Genomic DNA, 20,355 nt, shown 5'->3' with positions numbered 1-20,355 from the left:
CAGACAGCAGACATCTTGTGTCCGGAGATCAAAAGCAAATTTCAAAAAGTCAGTTTATCACACAGGACTGTGACTCGCCGTGTGGAACTCATTGATAAAAATATAGCCAGTCAATTAAACAAAAAGTCTGATTCCGTTGAATTATATTCACTAGCACTGGATGAAAGTACGGACGTAAAATACACTGCTCAGCTCCTCATTTTCATCCGAGGCATTGACGACAGTTTTTCGATAACAGAGGAGTTTTTGACCATGGAGTCCCTGAAAGGAACAACGCGGGGAGAGGACTTTTATAACCAGGTATCTGCTGTCATCGAAAGAATGACGCTACCTCGGATTAAACGTGTCAATGTCACAACGGATGGATCGCCAAATTTAACTGGAAAAAATGTTGGGCTGCTGAAAAGAATCCAGGATGAAGTGAAAGAGGAAAACCCTGTCCAGGATCTTTTTTTCCTTCACTGCATCATCCATCAGGAATCCCTGTGTAAGTCTGAATTGCAGCTTAATCTTGTCGTGAATCCAGTCGTAAAACTTGTGAACTTTAAACGAGCAAGGGGACTTCAGCACCGTCAGTGTATTACGTTCCTGGAGGAAACTGATGCGGATCATCAGGACTTGCTGTACCACTCTCGTGTCCGCTGGTTAAGTTTGGGGAAAGTGTTACAACGAGTCTGGGAGCTGAAAGAGGACATCATCGCATTTTTGGAGTTGATGGGGAAATCTGACGAATTCCCTGAGCTAAGCGACAAGAACTGGCTTAGTGACTTTGCGTTTGCTGTGGACATATTTTCACACATGAATGAGCTGAATGTGAAACTGCAGGGGAAAGATCAGTTTGTTCACGACATGTACAGACATGTGAAAACCTTCAAATCCAAGCTCACTTTGTTCTCCGAACAAATTGCGAACAAATCTTTCGCTCATTTCCCCACACTTGCCAAGCAGGAAGAGGCACCGCGAAACGCCAAAAAATACAGCAAATCACTTGAGGACCTGCACGGAGAATTCTGCCATAGGTTCTCTGATTTCGAAAACATTGAACAGTCACTTCAGCTGGTGTCCTGTCCCCTGTCACAAGACCCTGAAACAGCACCACAGGAGCTGCAGTTGGAACTGATAGATCTTCAGTCTGACTCCGTCCTAAAGGAGAAGTTCAACTCTGTTAAACTGAATGACTTTTATGCTTCACTTAACAGAGCCACGTTTCCAAACCTCCGGAGGACTGCACAGAAGATACTGACTTTGTTTGGCTCGACTTATGTGTGTGAGCAGACATTCAGCATCATGAACGCCAACAAAGCCCGTCACAGATCAAAGTTAACGGATTAGCACCTCAGATCTATCCTGAGAATTGCCACAACCAAAATAACTCCAGACTTGGATGCACTGGCAAAAATGGGAGATCAACAACACTGTTCCCACTGAAAGTGATTATGTGTTGCTGCAGCGAGGTTAGAGCCAAATCTCCATCACACAGCCTGCGTGGCTGCTCTAACCTGTTAATGTAGATACTTAAGAAGTTCTAGTGAGGTAATTGGTTTGGGCGCAGGCCTCAGATGTTTTCATGATGTTTCATCAGTCACGTTACGACATGTTTTTGTATTGTTCATGTTCGTGCAATTTGTAAAATTTCCTTGCAAATAAATGCTTTGCTACCTGTTAAAGGCCAAATCCTTTCATGTAATGATTTTTACATGTCATTTATATTAGTTCACACAAACACTCCATCCATCTGTTCCTGGCCCGGCCCCTCTGTCAAATTTTAGAACCCATTGTGGACCGCGAGTGAAAAAGTTTGCCCACCCCTGGACTAGAAACACGCAGATTCATGTACGGGAGTCCACAAACGGCTTTATACAAGTGGTGAGTTAGAGAGAGAGACCGTAGGCCCGTGTGTGAGTGAGTGTGTGAATGAGTGTGTGTGTGAGTGGCCTGGCACAAGCGTCGTGGTGACGTCACCGCCACTTAGTGGCGAATGGCGGTTGTTGTTGTGTGTGTGAGTGAGTGTGTGAGTGTGTGTGTAACTGAATGCGTAGCCGGGTGTGGGCTGCTTGGTACCCGAGGTGTTCTGAGCCCTCACTTAAGCGGCTCTCCCTGGACGCTGCGAGGATTTGTTAGCTACAAAATACGCGGCGGATCGCGCTGCCTGCCTGGCCTGGAGCCACTGCGCTTCACTGAGCACTGAGCCGTCGCTGTTGCTGCACTGAGGAATGAGCCGTGGACATCGTTGGAACCCCTTTCACTCGCATTAGTGACCTTGTAGAAGGAAGCTTTCAAACGCAGTTCTGCGTGTTTATCCGTTAGTAAGTATAGTGGATGAGTCCAGGCCGTGTGTCATGCGCAATCTATGTCGGATTTTCCCACGAGTCCGACTGGGGTGTAGAGTCCAAGGCATTCGTTATCTGCTGTGAACAACCCGCAGAGCCCAAGAGAGCGTCTCCCTGGTTCAAGTAGCGTTTAGAGTGCAGTATTTAGATTATATGGCTGCTATGCATTTCAAACATGATGAGCCACTTTGTTGCGCTGTCATTTGGGATGGGCAGGTCGCTTCTGAAAAATAAGCTAATAGCTCAGTGGGGCATTACACCTGGTAAAATAAAAAAAAAACATAGTTTATTTTTTTGGGTATTATATCTTTTACAATCATGTGGAACTCTGATTCCCATCTGTGTTGCTGCGTGTGCATGCGTGTTGAGTAGCCGTGCGTGTGAATGTGAAACAACAACGCAGGTGAAGTAAGCAGTGGGTGCGGCTGTGATTGGTCGGCACGGGGATCTGCAGTCTCGGACAAGGTGAGATTGAGAGACGGTGACATCGCCAACAGTGGGTGATGGAGGCAGGTAGAGTTGGTGATAGATTCACACTGCTAGCAAAAGGCTCAGATTCAAGGATGGGTCACTGGAGGCTACAGACAAATCCCACCTTGGATGCCACGATGACATTCAAGAAACTCGTCACGTTGGGGTAATTACACTGAGATGGAGTTACAGGACATCATCAGATATCTACAACTATATCAACTATTTTTATATTTTCAGGTAAGGGTCACTGAGCAATGTTTCAGAAACCACCTGGCCACAAATGATGGCTTATCATGTGAAAATGTATTGCAGCTAACTAATCTAACTAGGTGATGTTGATTGTAAATGTGGAGGGAAAATCGGAGGACTCGGAGAAAAATTAACGCGACCACGGAGAGAGAGAAAGACGTCAACTTTAAATATTTAAGCAGGCGTCAGGGTCGGGATTAAACCCACGACCTCCTGTATACCGGGCGAGGGAGATAACATATTGCCAACAACTTGCTGTAGAAGGATGAGTGTATCTCTCGACACTGATTGCACGAATGAGCCACATCAGCTGAGCCTCACCGATTTATATTAACAAGATCACTCATTTCTTTAAATGTCAAGGTGTGTACGAGGCTACTGTTTGTGCACCTAGGGGCATGGGTTCACATTCCAGGCAGTGTCACGTGATGTCAGTGACGACAATGAAAACATTTAAAGTATTTTACTTCCTTCTTCACCGTCGCTATAAGAGAGAGATCCTGGTCCAGTGTCTCTCTGAGCCACACAGCGAGCGATCTCAGCGAAGCCATGGGTCATGGCGAGCGCGACTCCCAGTGAGATTGTGGATAGTGAGCTGCGCTGCTCCATCTGCCTGGACACGTTCGTCTGCCCCTCCACGCTGAGCTGCGGACACTCGTTCTGCCTCTGGTGCCTGAAGGCCGCCTGGAAGACGGCGAGCAGCTTCAGCTGCCCGCAGTGCCGAGCGACCTTCCCTGTGCGACCCCAGCTGAGGAAGAACGTGGCCCTCGCCAACCTAGCGGAGCAGCTCAGAGTTGGGGACAGGATGGCCGCGGCCGTCGTGTGTGACATCTGCGGTGACGGCCTGACTCCTGCAGTGAAGACCTGCCTGAGATGTGAGATGTCCTACTGTTTTTCTCACTTTAGGCCTCACCTGAAGAATCCCAGGTTGAGAGACCACGCTGTGGTGGATCCCACTGCAAGCTTGGATGAGCGAATATGTCCTAATCACAAAAAGGAGTTGGAATTCTACTGCACAGTAGACAGCAGCCTGGTCTGCTCAACTTGCACTATCGCAGGAAAACACACATGGCACAAGGTCCTGACGCTGAAGGACGAACACAAGACACGGAAGGTGAGGCCCTCAGAGTCAGACACCGTAACACGATCTGACCAATTATGTCACTCGGCTCCACAACATCTGAAGGAAAACAACTCTCGTGTCTTCATGCTCTCCCTTTTGAATCTGTCTCTCTGCCTGTGTAGCTAATCTCTGGTTTGCATTTCAGGAAAAAGCCTCAGGATGTATTGAATTTTACGCTTTCATTAAACATAATTGCCGTATAAAGTAATGAGTTGGACAAAGATTTGAGACTGATATCACAGCCACCTGAGAAACAATTATTTTAGATTCATCTTATAAACTAGGCAGCATTGGGCACATGAGACTTTGGGTCCGAGTCGGTATGGACACCAAGCCAGTACGGCTCCCACCGGCTCCTGCTATAACGAGGCATCAGCTTGTCCACTCCCCATCCCCCACTCAGTCGCCATACAAAGGCAGCGTGGAGATGAGGGCCTTCACTGTGGAGGGGTCGGTGTGGAAGGAAGGGCGGTGTGAGAGGTGGCTCAGGGGGCTGGAGTCTCCCCGAGGTGGCATCCCGTCTCTCACTACAGAAGCGCATAGAGGAGGAGACGCGAGCGGTGGAGGAGAAGAGGAAGAAGGCGGAGGAGTCCGTGAAGCGGATGGAGGCCGCTCGCAAGGAGGAGCAGGTACCGTGTCCTGGTCTGGCTCTTTGACCCCCGTGACCTCCACCCATTGAGGAAGTCGCATTATAACTTTGATGCCTCTTACTATAACTATATAATTCAGTAAAGTCAGGAAAGAACCAAGAGTATGAATTGCTGCAGTCACGAAAGCTTCAAATCAAGATCATATCATTCATTTTCAGACTCAACATTAACTACGAGGGACCTGCACGTATACTGCATTAGATTGGCGAGTCTGTTGAGAGGTTGCGTTACACGGCATCGCGTCTTCCACTCCTGTGGCATAAAAAAGTGTAGAGAGTGCCACAGATTGTCGGGGTGGAGCTGTGGTGCAGCTGTTGCACTGCACAGGAGGTCGTGCACCGGCACGGACGCAAAGTCACGAACACCGTACAGCTGCATCTCACGCCGTCCCTAATCGCGTCACCGGAGTTTATTTAGACTACAACATTTCTATATTACTAGGTAAGGTTATGTATATTTTTCAAAAGCTACCCTCGCTGTCACAAATGATAGCAGCTCAACAAAGTGGCTGACATCATCATCATCACGTGAAAAAAATATACAATAGACCCATAGAGATACATACAGATCCATAGATATATATAGGGATACATTGAGATATATAGAGACCCATAGAGATACATAGGGACAAATAGTGATGCATAGGGACAAATAGAGATAAATGGAGACCCATAGATTCTAGATTTGAAGCTTTCGTGACTGCAAGGATTCATATTCTTAGGTTTTTTCGGTAAAGTCACGTAGGTAAAACATCAAAATTAATGAAAATAAAATAAAAATCACGACGTTTCGGAGGCAACACAAGTCTCCGTCATCAGGTGGGACCTTCACAGCCGGATTAGCTGCATCAAGTGAGGCAATGATTCAAGATGTAATCCCTTAAAAGCAAGTTGAGGGGGGAGGAGAGGGGGGGGAAGCTCATCAGAATGTGGTAGCCAATGAATGGAACGTATCGGGAGGGAGGGGGGCGGGGCTCAAAGACGGCACGGAGTGCCACGTACAACGCATCGGGAGGGGGAGGGGGGCGGGGCCAAAAGGATGGACGACGGCTTGGACGCGGTTGCTGCTGCACACGCCAACGCATTGGACAGAGAGGGGGAGGGGGGGGCCTGATACAGATGAAAGAAAAAGAACGCAAATGCCCATGTTTATACCAATGCTGGCTGAACAATGAAGAGAGTACTGTTAAACACTGGGGATGTTAACACTCGGTAAAGTGAAGTAAAATAGTGCCTGTCAGATAAGATGGTCCAAAAAAGTGTAATTAAGTCTTTTTTGCGTGGTTGATAACATCTTTCCAATGATTACTAAGTTTGTACCCATCATCACGGTTGAAATTATGTCTGTGTTTGTATATTTGTATGGCTTCGTGTACAAACCTTTGATGGTAGCCGGGAGGTTTGCAGAGAACCTTGGTCTCGGAAAAGACAATTTCCTGAGAGCCCACCGAGTTGTTGCAATGATCGGCAACGGCCGAAGAATCAGTTCTGCCGTGTTTCAGATCTGACTTGTGCTCGCGGACACGATCAGAAACATGACGTTTCGTTTCTCCAATGTAGCAATCACCACAAATGCAACTCAATTTGTAGACTCCAGGATACTGTAAGTCAGGAACGACATCCTTCACAGATGGAATCAGATCACGGATTTTATGCACTGTACTGAATCGGACTTGGATCTTATGTTTGTTTAGAATTTTGGAGATCTTTTTGGTCACGCCTGCTATGTATGGTAACGTGATAGTTTTGGTCGGAGTTTCATGTGGCTGTTTCTGTGTGGTGGGAGAGACAGCTTGGCGGATAGTACGGTCAGAGTATCCGTTCATCCTGAGGGCCCGATGTACATGTCTGAATTCACCGGTCAGGTGGTGTTGGTCAGAAATGCCATGGGCTCTGTGGTATAGCGTTTTGATGAGATAATTCTTTTGAGATGGGTGGTGGTGGGAATCCGGTTTCAAGTAGGAATCTGTGTGGGTGGCTTTCCTGTAGACAGAATGTCCCAAGGATCCGTCAGGCCTCCTCTCAAACAGAATATCCAAGAATGGTAGTTTACCGTCTTTCTCCACTTCCATGGTGAATCTGATGGATGGGTGTCTAGAATTGATGTGGTCCAAGAAGTGGTTCAATGCTGGGAGGCCATGTGGCCAGATGACGAAAGTGTCATCCACATACCTCTTCCACAGGGAAGGGCGCAGGGTGGATGTCTGGATGGCGTCTGATTCAAACTTTTCCATGAACATGTTGGCTATAACTGGTGACAAGGGGGAGCCCATAGGGGTACCCTCATTCTGTTTGTAGAGGGTGCCATTCCAGGTTAAATAGGTGTTGGTGAGGCAATGCCAAGTCCCGATTGGTGATCGGGCAGTTGTGGAGAGAGTGGAGAGTTTTCTATGCCTGGGCAGTGTGCTCATGACCAGCTCCAGTTTAACAGCAGAGGTCTCACTCCAAATCAGTCGAGCGGCATTATCTTTTTATCAGTTGCGTAATGCTGTGTGGAAGCTACCTGGTCTCTCGCTACACACGAAGCTTCAGGTCTTCTCGGTCATGGTCATTCCCTCCTTCTCTACGCTTGCGAAATGTGGATCCCCTTAATGGAACATCGTCGCCGGTTAGAAACATTTAGGCTGGCCTGCCTACGATTCATCCTGGATTTAACCAGGCTGGATTGTGTGAGGATCTCACAAATCCTTGAAAGATCTGTACAAAATCCCAGCGGTGAGCTCCTCCGGCAGGCAATGCTGCGTTGGTTGAGCCATGTAGCCCGCATGCCCAGCCACCGCATGCCTAAACAGCTTTTGTTCGGCCGGATCGAAGGGGCTAAATGTGTGTGGCACGGGCTAGAGAAGAGATGAGGTGTTGTGGTCCAGGAGGACGTGGAGCTGAGTGGACTTGCCGATGACTGGTACCAACGGTGTCAAGATCGGCCTCTGTGAAGGAGGCTCGTGAAGGACGCTACTGGGCAGTTGGAGGCAGTCGCCCTCCAACAACAACAGAGGGCAGAGGAGCAACGCTCACAATAACGAGTGGATCGCCGGGTCACTAAAGCACAGCAAGTTGGCACAATAGGGGGCACAGGTGGTGCATCAGCCAGTCATCTCAGTCAGTCGACCTGCGGCATCTGGGTCTGCCCCATGACCTTCTGCCCTCGGGCGATCGACACTTCACGCGGCCTCAAGGTGCATATAGCCTGGCACAAGCGTCGTGGTGACGTCACCGCCACTTAGTGGCGAATGGCGGTTGTTGTTGTGTGAGACACTCCCTGTGTGTGAGACACGGGCTGTGTGTGAGACACAGGCTATGTGTGACAACGGGCTATGTGAGATACTGGCAGTGTGAGACACGGGCTGTGTGAGACACAGGCTGTGTGTGAGACATGGGGTCTGTGAGACACGGGCTGTGTGAGACACGGGTTGTGTTACACTCTGGCTGTATGTGTGACACTGCATGTGTGTAACACGGGCTGTGTGTTAGACAGGATATGTATTAGAGACGTTCAGTGTTTGATATACAGCCTGGGTGAGATTCTGACTGCGTGAGACTTGGGCTGCGTGAGACAACGGCTGTGTGTGAGATAAGTGCTTTGTGTGAGACAAAGGCTGTGTGTAAGACATTGACTGTGTGAGATATTGGCTGTGTGTGAGACACTGACTGTGTGTGAGACACGGGCTGTGTGTGAGACACGGGCTGTGTGTGAGACACGGTCTTTGTGTGAGACACGTGCTGTGTTTGAGACACGGGCTTGTGTGTGAGACGTGGGCTGTGTGTGAGACACGGGCTGTGTGTGAGACACTGGCTGTGTGTGAGACACTGGCTGTATGTGAGACATTGACTGTGTGTGAGACACTGGCTGTGTGTGAGACACGGGCTGTGTGTGAGACACGGGCTGTGTGTGAGACACGGGCTGTGTGTGAGATACTGACTGTGTGTGAGACACTGGCTGTGTGTGAGACACTGACTGTGTGTGAGACACGGGGTGTGTGTGAGACACTGACTGTGTGTGAGACACTGACTGTGTGTGAGACACGGGCTGTGTGTGAGACACTGACTGTGTTTGAGGCACTGACTATGTGTGAGCCACTGACTGTGTGTGAGACACGGGCTGTGTGTGAGACGTGGGCTGTGTGTGAGACACTGGCTGTGTGTGAGACACGGGCTCTGTGTGAGGCACTGGCTGTGTGTGAGACACTGACTGTGTGTGAGACATGGGCTGCGTGTGAGACACCGGCTGTGTGTGAGACACTGACTGTGTGAGACATTGACTGTGTGTGAGACACGGGCTGTGTGTGAGACACTGGCTGTGTGTGAGATAATGACTGTGTGTGAGACACGGGCTGTGTGTGAGACACGGGCTGTGTGTGAGACACGGTCTTTGTGTGAGACACGTGCTGTGTTTGAGACACGGGCTTGTGTGTGAGACGTGGGCTGTGTGTGAGACACGGGCTGTGTGTGAGACACTGGCTGTGTGTGAGACACTGGCTGTATGTGAGACATTGACTGTGTGTGAGACACTGGCTGTGTGTGAGACACGGGCTGTGTGTGAGACACGGGCTGTGTGTGAGACACGGGCTGTGTGTGAGATACTGACTGTGTGTGAGACACTGGCTGTGTGTGAGACACTGACTGTGTGTGAGACACGGGGTGTGTGTGAGACACTGACTGTGTGTGAGACACTGACTGTGTGTGAGACACGGGCTGTGTGTGAGACACTGACTGTGTTTGAGGCACTGACTATGTGTGAGCCACTGACTGTGTGTGAGACACGGGCTGTGTGTGAGACGTGGGCTGTGTGTGAGACACTGGCTGTGTGTGAGACACGGGCTCTGTGTGAGGCACTGGCTGTGTGTGAGACACTGACTGTGTGTGAGACATGGGCTGCGTGTGAGACACCGGCTGTGTGTGAGACACTGACTGTGTGAGACATTGACTGTGTGTGAGACACGGGCTGTGTGTGAGACACTGGCTGTGTGTGAGATAATGACTGTGTGTGAGACACTGGCTGTGTGTGAGACACTGACTGTGTGTGAGACACGGGCTGTGTGAGTGGTAGTGTAGCGGTTACCGCGCCTTGCTGGGAACCCGTGGACCCTGGTTCGATTTCCGCTCACTGACAACTCCAGTGACGATTATCTGAACCGGTCCTGGGCCTCCCGTGGGTAGACTCAGCCTCAAATGAGTACCTTGTGTGGTGGGTAAACATCGCCACTGTGGAGACAAAGTCGGTCGGGCGTGGTGCTGGCCACCCATCCACTCGTGTACCATTCCGTCCTTCATAGGTGCTCGCTAACAGCACTTGCGCTTACAGTCTGTTAAGGCTATATCGGGGATCTTTGTCTTTAGCTTCGTGTGAGACACTGCCTGTGTGACATGGGCTGTGTGTAAGACACGATCTGTGTGAGACACGGGCTGTGTGATAGACATGGGCTGTGTGTGAGACATGTGCTGCGTGTGCTATGGATGCTGAGTGTTCCGATGCTGTGGTTAAACGAGGCTGTGTGTGATGCTGTTGGTGGTTGTCCCAGGAAAAAGTTCCAAAAGGAATCTGCACCCGCACCTGCCACTTCACTGGACGTCACCACGATCCGCTCCCTTGAAAGAGTCGTCTGTGAGTTCCCCAGTCTAGCACCCGGGTGTGCTGCTCTGTTGCACTGCACTTCTGTGTGCACCCCCCCTTTTTAATTTTATTTTACCAGGTAAGGAACCCACTGAACGATGTCGCTCTTTGTTCAAGAGCGACCTGATTATCACAAATGACAGCTCTATGAAGTGGGTCATCACGTGGATATTTTTAGCAGCAGCCAAATCCTCGGAATGCAAAATAATTCTCAAAGCGAGGAAGCTGGGTAAATCCACGCCACCATGGGGAGAGAGACGCAGTAAGAGAGTGGCATGGATCAGTGGGCTCTACCTGGTGAAATAAAATTAGTTTAACAGTTTCAATATTCTACTAAACCCTACTGCTGTGTACTGGGACAAGTGCTGTTAGCGAGCAGCAGCACCTATGAACGCTGGCACGGCACACGAGGGGTTGGATGGCCAGCAACACGCCCGGCCGCCTTTGTCACTCTCGTGCCGAATGTCCACACATCACACCAGCAGAGAGCAGAGCAACGTGACCCATTGTTGTACTGCACCTCTACGCTTTAACGTTCACGATCCCCACCATCGCCAACGCGCATCGACGAGAGCGGTGAAGTATGGTCAAATAACCCCCCCCCAGGACGCGCACGGCGCGGGGAGTCGCTCACCCAGCAGCGGAGTGACACACAATGTCTGTGTGTGGATATTAGAGTGTGCGAGGCTGTGACACACAATGTCTGTGGGTGGGTGTGAGAGTGTGCGAGGCTGTGACACACAATGCCTGTGTGTGGATGTGAGAGTGTGCGAGGCTGTGACACACAATGTCTTTGTGTGGATGTGAGAGTGTGCGAGGCTGTGACACACAATATCTGTGTGTGGATGTGAGAGTGTGCGAGGCTGTGACACACAATGTTTTAAGGCCACAGTGTTTTATTTACGAAAGTGTTGATTTTTTTGTTTTTTGTCACGTGAAGCGTGTGTGTTATGCAAATACAGAAAGTTGCGCTTGGAATCTGTGTTCTGTGTCCCTGCGGTATGCTGCACATTGCCTGTTCACATCAATTGTGCGGGAGCCTCTTATGGTTGTTTTGCCAGACTACGAAATGAGACTTTCCCCTCGTCCTCCGCAGGTATGACAGCTGTTGCCATCTATAACTACCAAGCAGGTGAGACAGACGCGACACGCAAGAATTGCGCTTTTGCTATACTTTTCCAGTTTTTTTTTTCAGTTCAAATTCTGAATTTTATTGGAGAAAAAATTACATGCAAATGTGCACTGAAGAAATTGTATTTATTATTATTAACCTCGCTTGCCAACGAGCTGGGCATGTCATCCAGCACAATAGAAGCGAGGTTTGGTGGATCGATCGCGTGAATGTGTAAAACTCTTAAAGCCTACTGTGATGCGAAGTGGTCGATGAAAGTAGCACTGCAAGATGCCCTTGCACTGGAAAAACGTCAACTGGCCAGCTTTTCCCATATCATGTTTTCTCTGCCGCGTCTTGAAGTGTTTGCTCGTGCAAAGTCGTTAAGAGATGCCAATGCAGCAAATTGGCTCACGAAACCATTTTATGCACACCACTGAGTGCTATCTCCTTTCTTGCTTGAGTTTTTTTCTGGGTACTCCGTTTTGCTCCCACATGCAAAATACAGCTTTGCCAAAATTGACCCCATCGTACCAATGTGGAAGATCCCTCCCGAAAATAAGTTTTAAACCTCAGCGATTCTCTCCCGGATTAGCAAGTATCATCATCATTATTACGAAGGAATACGCTTTTAATACCCTACTAATTCTGTTTTTCGTACAAAGTCGGCGACGATGAGCTCTCCTTCGACCCGGACGACATCATCACCAACATCGAGTGTCTGGACGAGGGCTGGTGGCGTGGCGAGTGCAACGGTCAAGTCGGGATGTTCCCGGCGAACTACGTCGTGCTGCGGCAGTGATTCCCGGGGGGCGATGTCATCCTCTTTTCCACTCACGACGCCTGAGCCGTGCTGGGGTTGTCTTGAGCCAGCCTTGCACCGCTCAGGAGACACCGGGTGGTTTATCAACTGCAGAGCCCGAGCCATCTAGATGACACGGTGACGATAAACTTAAACTAAACTAAATCTTGACTTAAAGCTTTCGTGATTGCAGGAATTCATATTCTTTGGGTCTTTCGGTAAAGTCACGTAGATAGGTTAAATTTTTTTCCAAAAACTACGACGTTTCGATCGCAACAAAAGTTCTCGTCATCAGGTGGAGAAGATTTTTTCCTAACCTATCTACGTGACTTTACCGAAAGACCCAGAGAATATAAACTAAACTATTTTTATTTCACCAGGTAAGGCCCACTGAGCTATTTAGCTCTTTTTTTCAGAAGCGACCTGGCAACAAATGATAGCCCAACAAAGTGGCTTATCACGTGGAAATTAATAGCAGCCAAATACTCTAGAATGCATATTTGTAAATGTGGAGGGAAAAACCGGAGGATCCAGAGAAAAATCTAAACGAGCACGGAGAGAACATGCAAACTCCAAATATTCAGGCGTCAGGGTCGGGATTGAACCCACGACCGCCTGTACATCGGGCGAGGCAGTAAACATGTTGTCACTGTGGCACCGGTGTGCTGATTTCACGGTGTGTTGACTGACATCACATCTGGATCTGGCCGCATCCAGATGGGAGGTATCTCGATTTTGGTTACGGCTAGGCACGGTAAATAGCCGATGGAAAACCACCTGTACTCCGAGACCCCCCCCCCCACACTGGCTCGGCTCGGATGTGGCAGTGAAAAGAGGTCAAATTAGAGGCAACAAATCATATTGGTGGGAGGGGCGGTGGGGGAAGAAATTAATATACTATATTTTAGTGGTGAAAGCAACATACCAGTGTGTCTGAAGAGTATAGTTTAAAATCCATGTATATTATGACCTGCCATTACATGGGATCAGAGACGAGGAAATTCATAAAGGTGATGGGAAGAGAGACTGAAAAGTGTGTAGCGAATATCAGGAAAAAGTGTATAGTCCTACTTTTAGTTCTTTCGGTAAAGTCACGTAGGTAAAAAATGAAATTAAAATTTATAAAAAATAAAATAATAAAAATCACGACGTTTTGGAGGCAACACAAGTCTCCGTCATCAGGTGGGACCGTCACAGCCAGATTTGCTGCATCAAGTGAGGCAGGAATTAAAGATGCAAGCTCTTAAACACAAGTTAAGGGAGAGGAGAGGGGGGGGGCACCACGTTGTAGCAATGATCGGCAATGGCGGAAGACTCAATTTTGCCGTGTTTGGTCATGCCGTGCCGGCCTTCATAAGTGCTACTCGCTAACAGCACTTGCTCCTACAGTCTGTTAAGGCTATAGGGGGGATCTTTGTCTTTGATGGTGATGATGGCCGTGGTGGTGTTGTTGGTTAGCGCGCTGTGCTTTGAACCCGGCGACCCAAGTTTCGATTCCTGCTCACGGCCAACACCAATGGCGATTATCTGAAGCGGTCCTGGGCTTCCCCTAGGTCGACTCAGCCTCAAATTAGTACCTGGTGCTGTGTGTAAACATCACCACTGGGGAGACAAAGGTCGTGTTGCTGGCTACCCACACCCTCGTGCGCATTGTCAGCTTTCATAGATGCTCGCTCACCGCACCTACTCCATGAAAGAAGTGCCACACTGCTGCCCGAGAAGAAATGGGACAAATGAGAGAGTACGACCCCGATCTAGAGAACAATTAGCCTTGATCAAAATGCTTTAATACTTATAAATGTTTTAACTTTTGTCTATAATTCGTAAAATATAATTTGGTAACAATATTTGATGCCACTATAAAGTACTAAATAAAATATATTTTTAAAACTTATTTTTTAAAACACACTTTTATGAAATGTACTAAAACTTTTAAAATACAATTTTCTGTTCAAGTACTTTGCATTATATATGTTTCATATACTGTTGTTGTAACTGACTCTAAATAAAAGGGTGGGGCGCTCATATTAATGTATTTAAAACTTTCGGTAACAATTACAACATATGAGCAGTTTCTTCCCATTGTAAAAGCATAAATATTTACTAAACAAACCGCCTTATAAATTTAACCTTGTAATTATAACATATTAACAACATAGGCGCAGTTACTTTACATTGCAGCAACAACAGCAGCAGCTGCGGCAACAACAGCAGCAGCTGCGGCAACAACAGCAGCAGCTGCGGCAACAACAACAGCAGCTGCAACAACAACAGCAGCAAGATGGCGGCGGCGTGTGCGGCCGCGTGTGCGTTGTGCTGCATGGGTGTGGGCTGTGCGTGAGAGTGGGTGAGGGTGAGCTGCGTGTGAGTGAGCTGTGTGTGTGTTTAACTTTAGTGTTTTAAAGATGTCAATTCACCTGCTGTGTATCTTACTACTGTCCCTCCCGGCCATATCTAGTGCCACACTCAACTCTACAAACGGCTACCCGCGTTACTTCGCGTCAATACTTATTGCTAAATTTGCAACTACACCTGCTAATGAAACAACTTATAGACACTTCTACACTCCATCATTATATCCTTTTAAACCCTATCTTTGTCCCATTACTTCACCAGCACTCCTTCCAAACTTCATTCTGCTCTTAAAAATAACACCATCTGCGAGCTGCTGCTATTCGTCCAAGGTTCGTCGCTCTTCATCCTTTCACAGAAAATACCTGTGCAAACTATTAATTCTACTTTTCTTATTTCTGGGTGGTATTGAGCTTCACCCTGGACCAAATGTAAAGAACTCATATAATTCTGTAAATTTTTCTGGCAGAAAAGGTGTTGGTGTTCTACATGTCAACATCAGAGGGCTTTTGATTAAATTAAGTCAACTAAAACTAGAAGTAGCAAATCTTGACCCGGACATATTTTGCCTAACAGAAACATTTCTCATTCCTGCCGTCAATGACTTGCAGATTACGATTGACAACTACAATCTTTTTCGGCTTGACCGAGGATCTAAAGGAGGTGGAATTGCCATCTATGTTCGTAATACTATTGCATGTTCACCAGCTCACTCCTTGTTTAAAAAATGTTGCTTTGAAGGTCTGGCTCTCAGAATAACTCTCCCTAATAATCAACACATATTGGTAGTGTGCTGCTATAGACCGCCTAGTGGGAAGGATGTTGAAGCTGCATCTGCACTGAGAGAGCTTCTTGGGGGCCTCCCTTAAGGTGAAATAGTTTTAGTGGGTGATCTAAATTGGAATTGGCTAAACCCGCCGGCCGTGGCCACACATTTTGCAGATGAATTTAACCTGTTTCAATTAATAAATGTCCCCACAAGACCCAACCTAAAAAATCCGGGACAGTCATCTCTGCTTGACGTCCTATTGACAAATGCCCCTCACAATTTCGCACTGACTGGTGTTCTAGGTAATAACCTTAGTGATCACTCCTTCATTTTTGGGGTGAGATCATCAGCCAGACCCAAAGCCCCCCCTAAATTAGTTGAGAAGCACTCCATGAGACACTTCAGCACTCAGGCATTTACTAATGATGTGCTTCACTCGGATATTGACAAGGTCTGTGATATTCCAAACCTGACTACGGCTTGGGAGACCTTCAGGTACACGTTTCTCCAAATTCTTAACAAACATGCTCCGTTGGTTAAATTTAAAACTAAAGGCAACCATCCACCATGGTTTGATCCTTTAATTACAAAGCTCATGAAAACTAGGGACAAGGCTTGGGCATGTGCTCAGAAAAGTAATTTGGTCAATGACTGGCTAGAATACAGGATTTTAAGGAATAGATGCGTCAAAAAAATACGGCATGCAAAAAATAACTACTTCTCTTCCACTCTCCTTGAATCTCATGGAAATGCCAGGATTTACTGGAAAACAATCAAATGTATCGAAAAGGCATCCAAAACAGATCATCTGCCCGTTCAGCTTAACCGAAATGAGGAATATTTTTCAGATCCCCAAAAAATAGTTGACAATTTTAACCTTCATTTTTCTGAAGCTGGTACCCTATTTGATAATGTATTGGGAGTCACCCCTGCTCATGCAAATTCCTACACCCCTATCCAAACATTAAGCGAATTTAGTTTTCCGCCAATCCACGAAAGTAATGTTCTGAAACAACTGTCCTACCTCAAAGGGTCCTCCTCTAACGGAGCAGATAGTATTCCCGTCTTTGCTCTACTAAGTGTTGGTCACCTAATATACAAACCTATAGCCCATATTTTCAACCTGTCCATCAAAGAAGCATCAGTTCCTCTAGAATGTAAACATTTCTATGTTCGTCCACTTCACAAAGCGGGCCCTAAAGATGATCCAAATAACTACCGACCTATCTCAATTTTGTCCCCGTTGATGAAAATTTTTGAAAAATTATTGACCTACCAAATTAGCAGTTTCCTGTCCGCCAACAATCTATTGCATCTAAAACAACCTGGGTTCCGAAAAAAATACAGCACCACATCTGCTGCATTAGACTCTCTGAATCACATTTACAGTAGCCTTGATAATAAGCAGTACTGCGCCTGTCTTTTTCTTGACTTGTCCAAAGCTTTTGATACAGTAGACCACAACATCCTGCTTAGTAAAATAAGTTGCCTCGGTTTTTCCGAAAACACAGTAAAATGGTTAAAAAATTACCTCTTTTCTCGCACCCTAACTGTATTCACAGAGGGTTGGAGGTCAAACAGTGTTAAGATAAAAAAAAAGGGGTTCCACAGGGTTCCATTCTCGGCCCCCTCTTGTTCTCTCTTTATGTAAATGACTTGGGCACTGAACTGGATTATTCCAGGGTAAATCTTTTTGCAGATGACACGGTACTAATTACTGCTGGCCGCTCTCCGGATGACGTGATTGCTAAGCTCCAGAGTGATTTCAACAAACTACAACATCAGCTAGTTGCTCTTAAACTAGTCCTAAATCCTGCCAAAACCAAGGTGCTATGCTTCTCACCAGGACTAAAGTGGGAAGTTATTTTTCCCCAATTACATACCTTAAATAATGATCAAATAGAGCAAGTCAAGATCTATAAGTATCTTGGGGTCATCCTGGATTCAAAACTGAATTTTGAAGATCACATTGATTATATTGGGAAAAAGACAAAAATTAAAATTGGTTTTCTATATCGACACAAGCACTGCTTCCCCCCTATGTTCCGTTTGGAATTGATTAAAGCTACCATACTGCCTCTACTTGATTACTGTGACATTGTGTATAAATCAGCCCCAAGTACTGTACTGAAGAAGCTTGACTCAATGTATCACTCGGCCTTAAGATTTGCATTGAACTGCCCATATAGGACTCACCACTGTGATCTCTACATTGGGTCAAACTTAACATCTCTGAATGTTCGACGGCTTGTGCACCAGATCTTATTTATTCATGATGTACTTGCAAAAAAATCTGCAGATTACCTGCTGGATCTCGTCTCTGTTTCAAAGAACAAATTTGACCTAAGGTCTACACTCATTTACCAGCTTAATATTCCCTATTGCCGTACATATACTGGAGGAAGGGCCTTTGCTATTGATGCCCCCAGGGTCTGGAATGCTGTTGCAAATAAATTGAAACTTGAGTCACTACCTATGAGATCTTCACTCAAAACTGCTCTAGAGGAGTTGTACACCCCTAGCTGCCAGTGCTATTCAGTGACCTAAAATAAAATGTTTCGCTCCGGATGATCGCTACAAAGTATGACCTGTGTTTTGATTTAGTGTGCTGATCTTAAAGGTGCATTGAAAAATTACAATACTCCGATTGATGCTCCTGCTGTTGTGGAGTGACTCATGCAGCCAGCTATGGCTGCAGGGTTTTGGTAGTACATGTTGTTTATGCCATTTATTGTGAAAATTCCGTCACAGTTCCTATGATTGCTTTTTCATTGCTTTCATGGCTTTATTTTGGTGATTTCGAAAAGTGTATTGGTTTAGCCATGTTTGTTTGTTGTAGTACAGAGTTAGAATGATGGCCTTAATCTAAGCTGTCTTGTGGTTGTTGTTGTTGTTTGACTTGCATCCCACTGAGATTTTTGCACACAGTGTTGGTGTACGGTGTTTTTTCTGCAATATTTTTGCTGTCTTTTCTTGGATTTTCTGTTTGCACTTAGTCACATATTCACTTTAAGATGTTTTTTGTTCATGTTTTTGTTTTTTGTTTGTTGCGGTTGCACCCGATTCAAGAGCTGAATGGCTCACAGGGCTATACCTAATATATGAACTTGAACTTGACAATTCAGACATTACATGTTAACAAATATATACGGCTTACAAACTTAACGTCTCAATTACAACCTATTAACAACATATGACCAGTAAATATGCATTGTCAATGCACACATATTCACACAAAAAACGGCTTTAAAACAAAACATTTTAATTACAACATATTAAATTTCGATTTAAAGCTTTCGTGACTGCAGGGATTCATCTTACTGGTTCATTCGGTAAAGTCACGTAGAAGGAAAATACGGCTGCTTGCGTTGTGGCCGAAACGTCGTGAGAATTATTTTATTATGTTTTATTTTATTTATTTTATTATTTTCCTTCTACGTGACTTTACCGAAAGAACCAAGGAGATACAACATATTAACAAGAAATGCATACATTCACAAAAATTAACGGCCTAAACACATCACGTCTAAATTACAACATATATACTATATATGACCATTTACTTTCCATTGTCAATCCTGACATATTAGCAAACCAAAACGCCATACAAACTTACAGTTGGAATTACAACATATTAACTACATATGGACAGTTACTTTGCATTGCCAATTCAGACATTAACAAAAATAAACGGCTTTAAAACGTACACGTTTACATTACAACATATGACCAACATATCACCAGTTACTTGCGATTGTCAATCGAGACATTCACAAACATCAACGCATGAAAAACTGTACGTTACAATAATAAGATATTAACTACATATTAACAGTTACTTTGCATTCTCAATGCAGACATTCCCAAAAATAAACGGCTTAAAACCTTACTTTCAAATTACTACATATGTAATAAGAGCCTATGTCCGGCTCACGTGGTGATCGGCTCTGCCGGTCCTGCTTCACAGCCAATGGGGGGAGAGCCTGGGAGCATGGCCCTGGCGTGATCAAGGGGTGCCAGCTAGGGTGATTGGTTCTGCTGGTCTTGGCCTCAGCCAATGGGAAGAAAAGTCAGGGGCATGGTCTCGGGAGTTGATGGGGAATCTAGAAGATTCAGCGCAGGCTACCAAGGATTGGCTGGAGCATACCACGTGACCCAGGCATTAAATAAGGGGGGAGATGAACGACACGTGGTCAGACGAAGAACGAAGGAAGAGAGGGGCCACGCGCGAGCGGGGCTCCGAGTGTTACGTGGCGGTGCGTCTCTTGTGGTCTGTCTGCCCACTTGCCGTTGCCTGCCAGCAGCGGGGAGTACTTGTGAACTGGAATAAATAAAAGAACCGATTCCACAAGTCGTCTCCAAGAGTATTATTACATTGGTGTCAGAAGTTCTTCTGGGACCGTTTGGACGATCTTCAAGATGTCCAAGCACCTCAGAAAGAAGAACCCACCCGACCCTCCATCGGAGGAAGTTGTGGAGATGGACGAGGACGATCTGCTGGGAGCTACGGCTTCTCTGCCTCCGGCTGCTGCTCTCCTCGACGCCGTTCATCGCCGATGGGAGGAAGAAACGACCACCTCAAGGGCAGACGAAGGATGGTGGCTGATGGCGGAGCAGATCGAGATGCTCTGCGCGATTTTGCTCAATCTGGTGATGGTGGTCGCGTCCTCAACGGCCCTGGGTCGGCCGCCAGCAGTTCAGCTTAATGCCGAGGACCAAGATCTTCGGCGGGAATCGACGTCCGCCATTGCTCCTGCCACGCGGGGGGAGGCCTCCATCTTGGGCAGGGCGGCTGCGACGGAGCCGTTGGACGCCATCTTGCACGAGGCTGCCACCACGCGGCTACCCGACACCATTTTGATGGAGACGTGCAGAACGCGGGAAG

At 46.8% G+C, this 20,355-nt stretch overlaps 1 protein-coding gene across 2 annotated transcripts; it reads left to right on the top strand.

The window, feature by feature from the left end:
* Positions 1-3,549: 3,549 nt before the first annotated feature.
* Positions 3,550-20,051, top strand: LOC133359728 (E3 ubiquitin/ISG15 ligase TRIM25-like). Of its 2 annotated transcripts, XM_061578251.1 has the most exons (5): positions 3,550-4,167; positions 4,710-4,805; positions 10,345-10,427; positions 11,533-11,568; positions 12,213-20,051. In XM_061578251.1, exons 1-3 carry the CDS (start codon positions 3,610-3,612, stop codon positions 10,414-10,416), a joined length of 726 nt encoding a protein of 241 aa, XP_061434235.1. In that variant the 5' UTR covers positions 3,550-3,609; the 3' UTR covers positions 10,417-10,427; positions 11,533-11,568; positions 12,213-20,051. The 2 variants fall into 2 exon arrangements, with proteins under 2 accessions (XP_061434235.1, XP_061434236.1); XM_061578252.1 differs by lacking the exon at positions 10,345-10,427.
* The last annotated feature ends 304 nt before the right edge of the window (positions 20,052-20,355 follow it).

Source organism: Lethenteron reissneri, chromosome 65 (assembly GCF_015708825.2).
Source record: "Lethenteron reissneri isolate LAM-NWPU_2019-01 chromosome 65, ASM1570882v1, whole genome shotgun sequence".
In the NCBI taxonomy this organism is placed as follows: Eukaryota; Metazoa; Chordata; class Hyperoartia; order Petromyzontiformes; family Petromyzontidae; genus Lethenteron; species Lethenteron reissneri.
The sequence above is the reverse complement of the archived record's forward strand: the minus strand, read 5'-3'. Positions and strand labels throughout refer to the sequence as shown.

What these genes read in the sequence shown, in the direction of transcription:
- LOC133359728 (XM_061578251.1), top strand. Translation starts at nt 3,610, where the DNA reads ATGGCGAGCGCGACTCCCAGTGAGATTGTGGATAGTGAGCTGCGCTGC. An exon ending in ACGAACACAAGACACGGAAG is followed by an intron (nt 4,168 to 4,709) that starts GTGAGGCCCTCA and finishes CTCTCACTACAG; the next exon opens with AAGCGCATAGAGGAGGAGAC. An exon ending in CCGCTCGCAAGGAGGAGCAG is followed by an intron (nt 4,806 to 10,344) that starts GTACCGTGTCCT and finishes TGGTTGTCCCAG; the next exon opens with GAAAAAGTTCCAAAAGGAAT.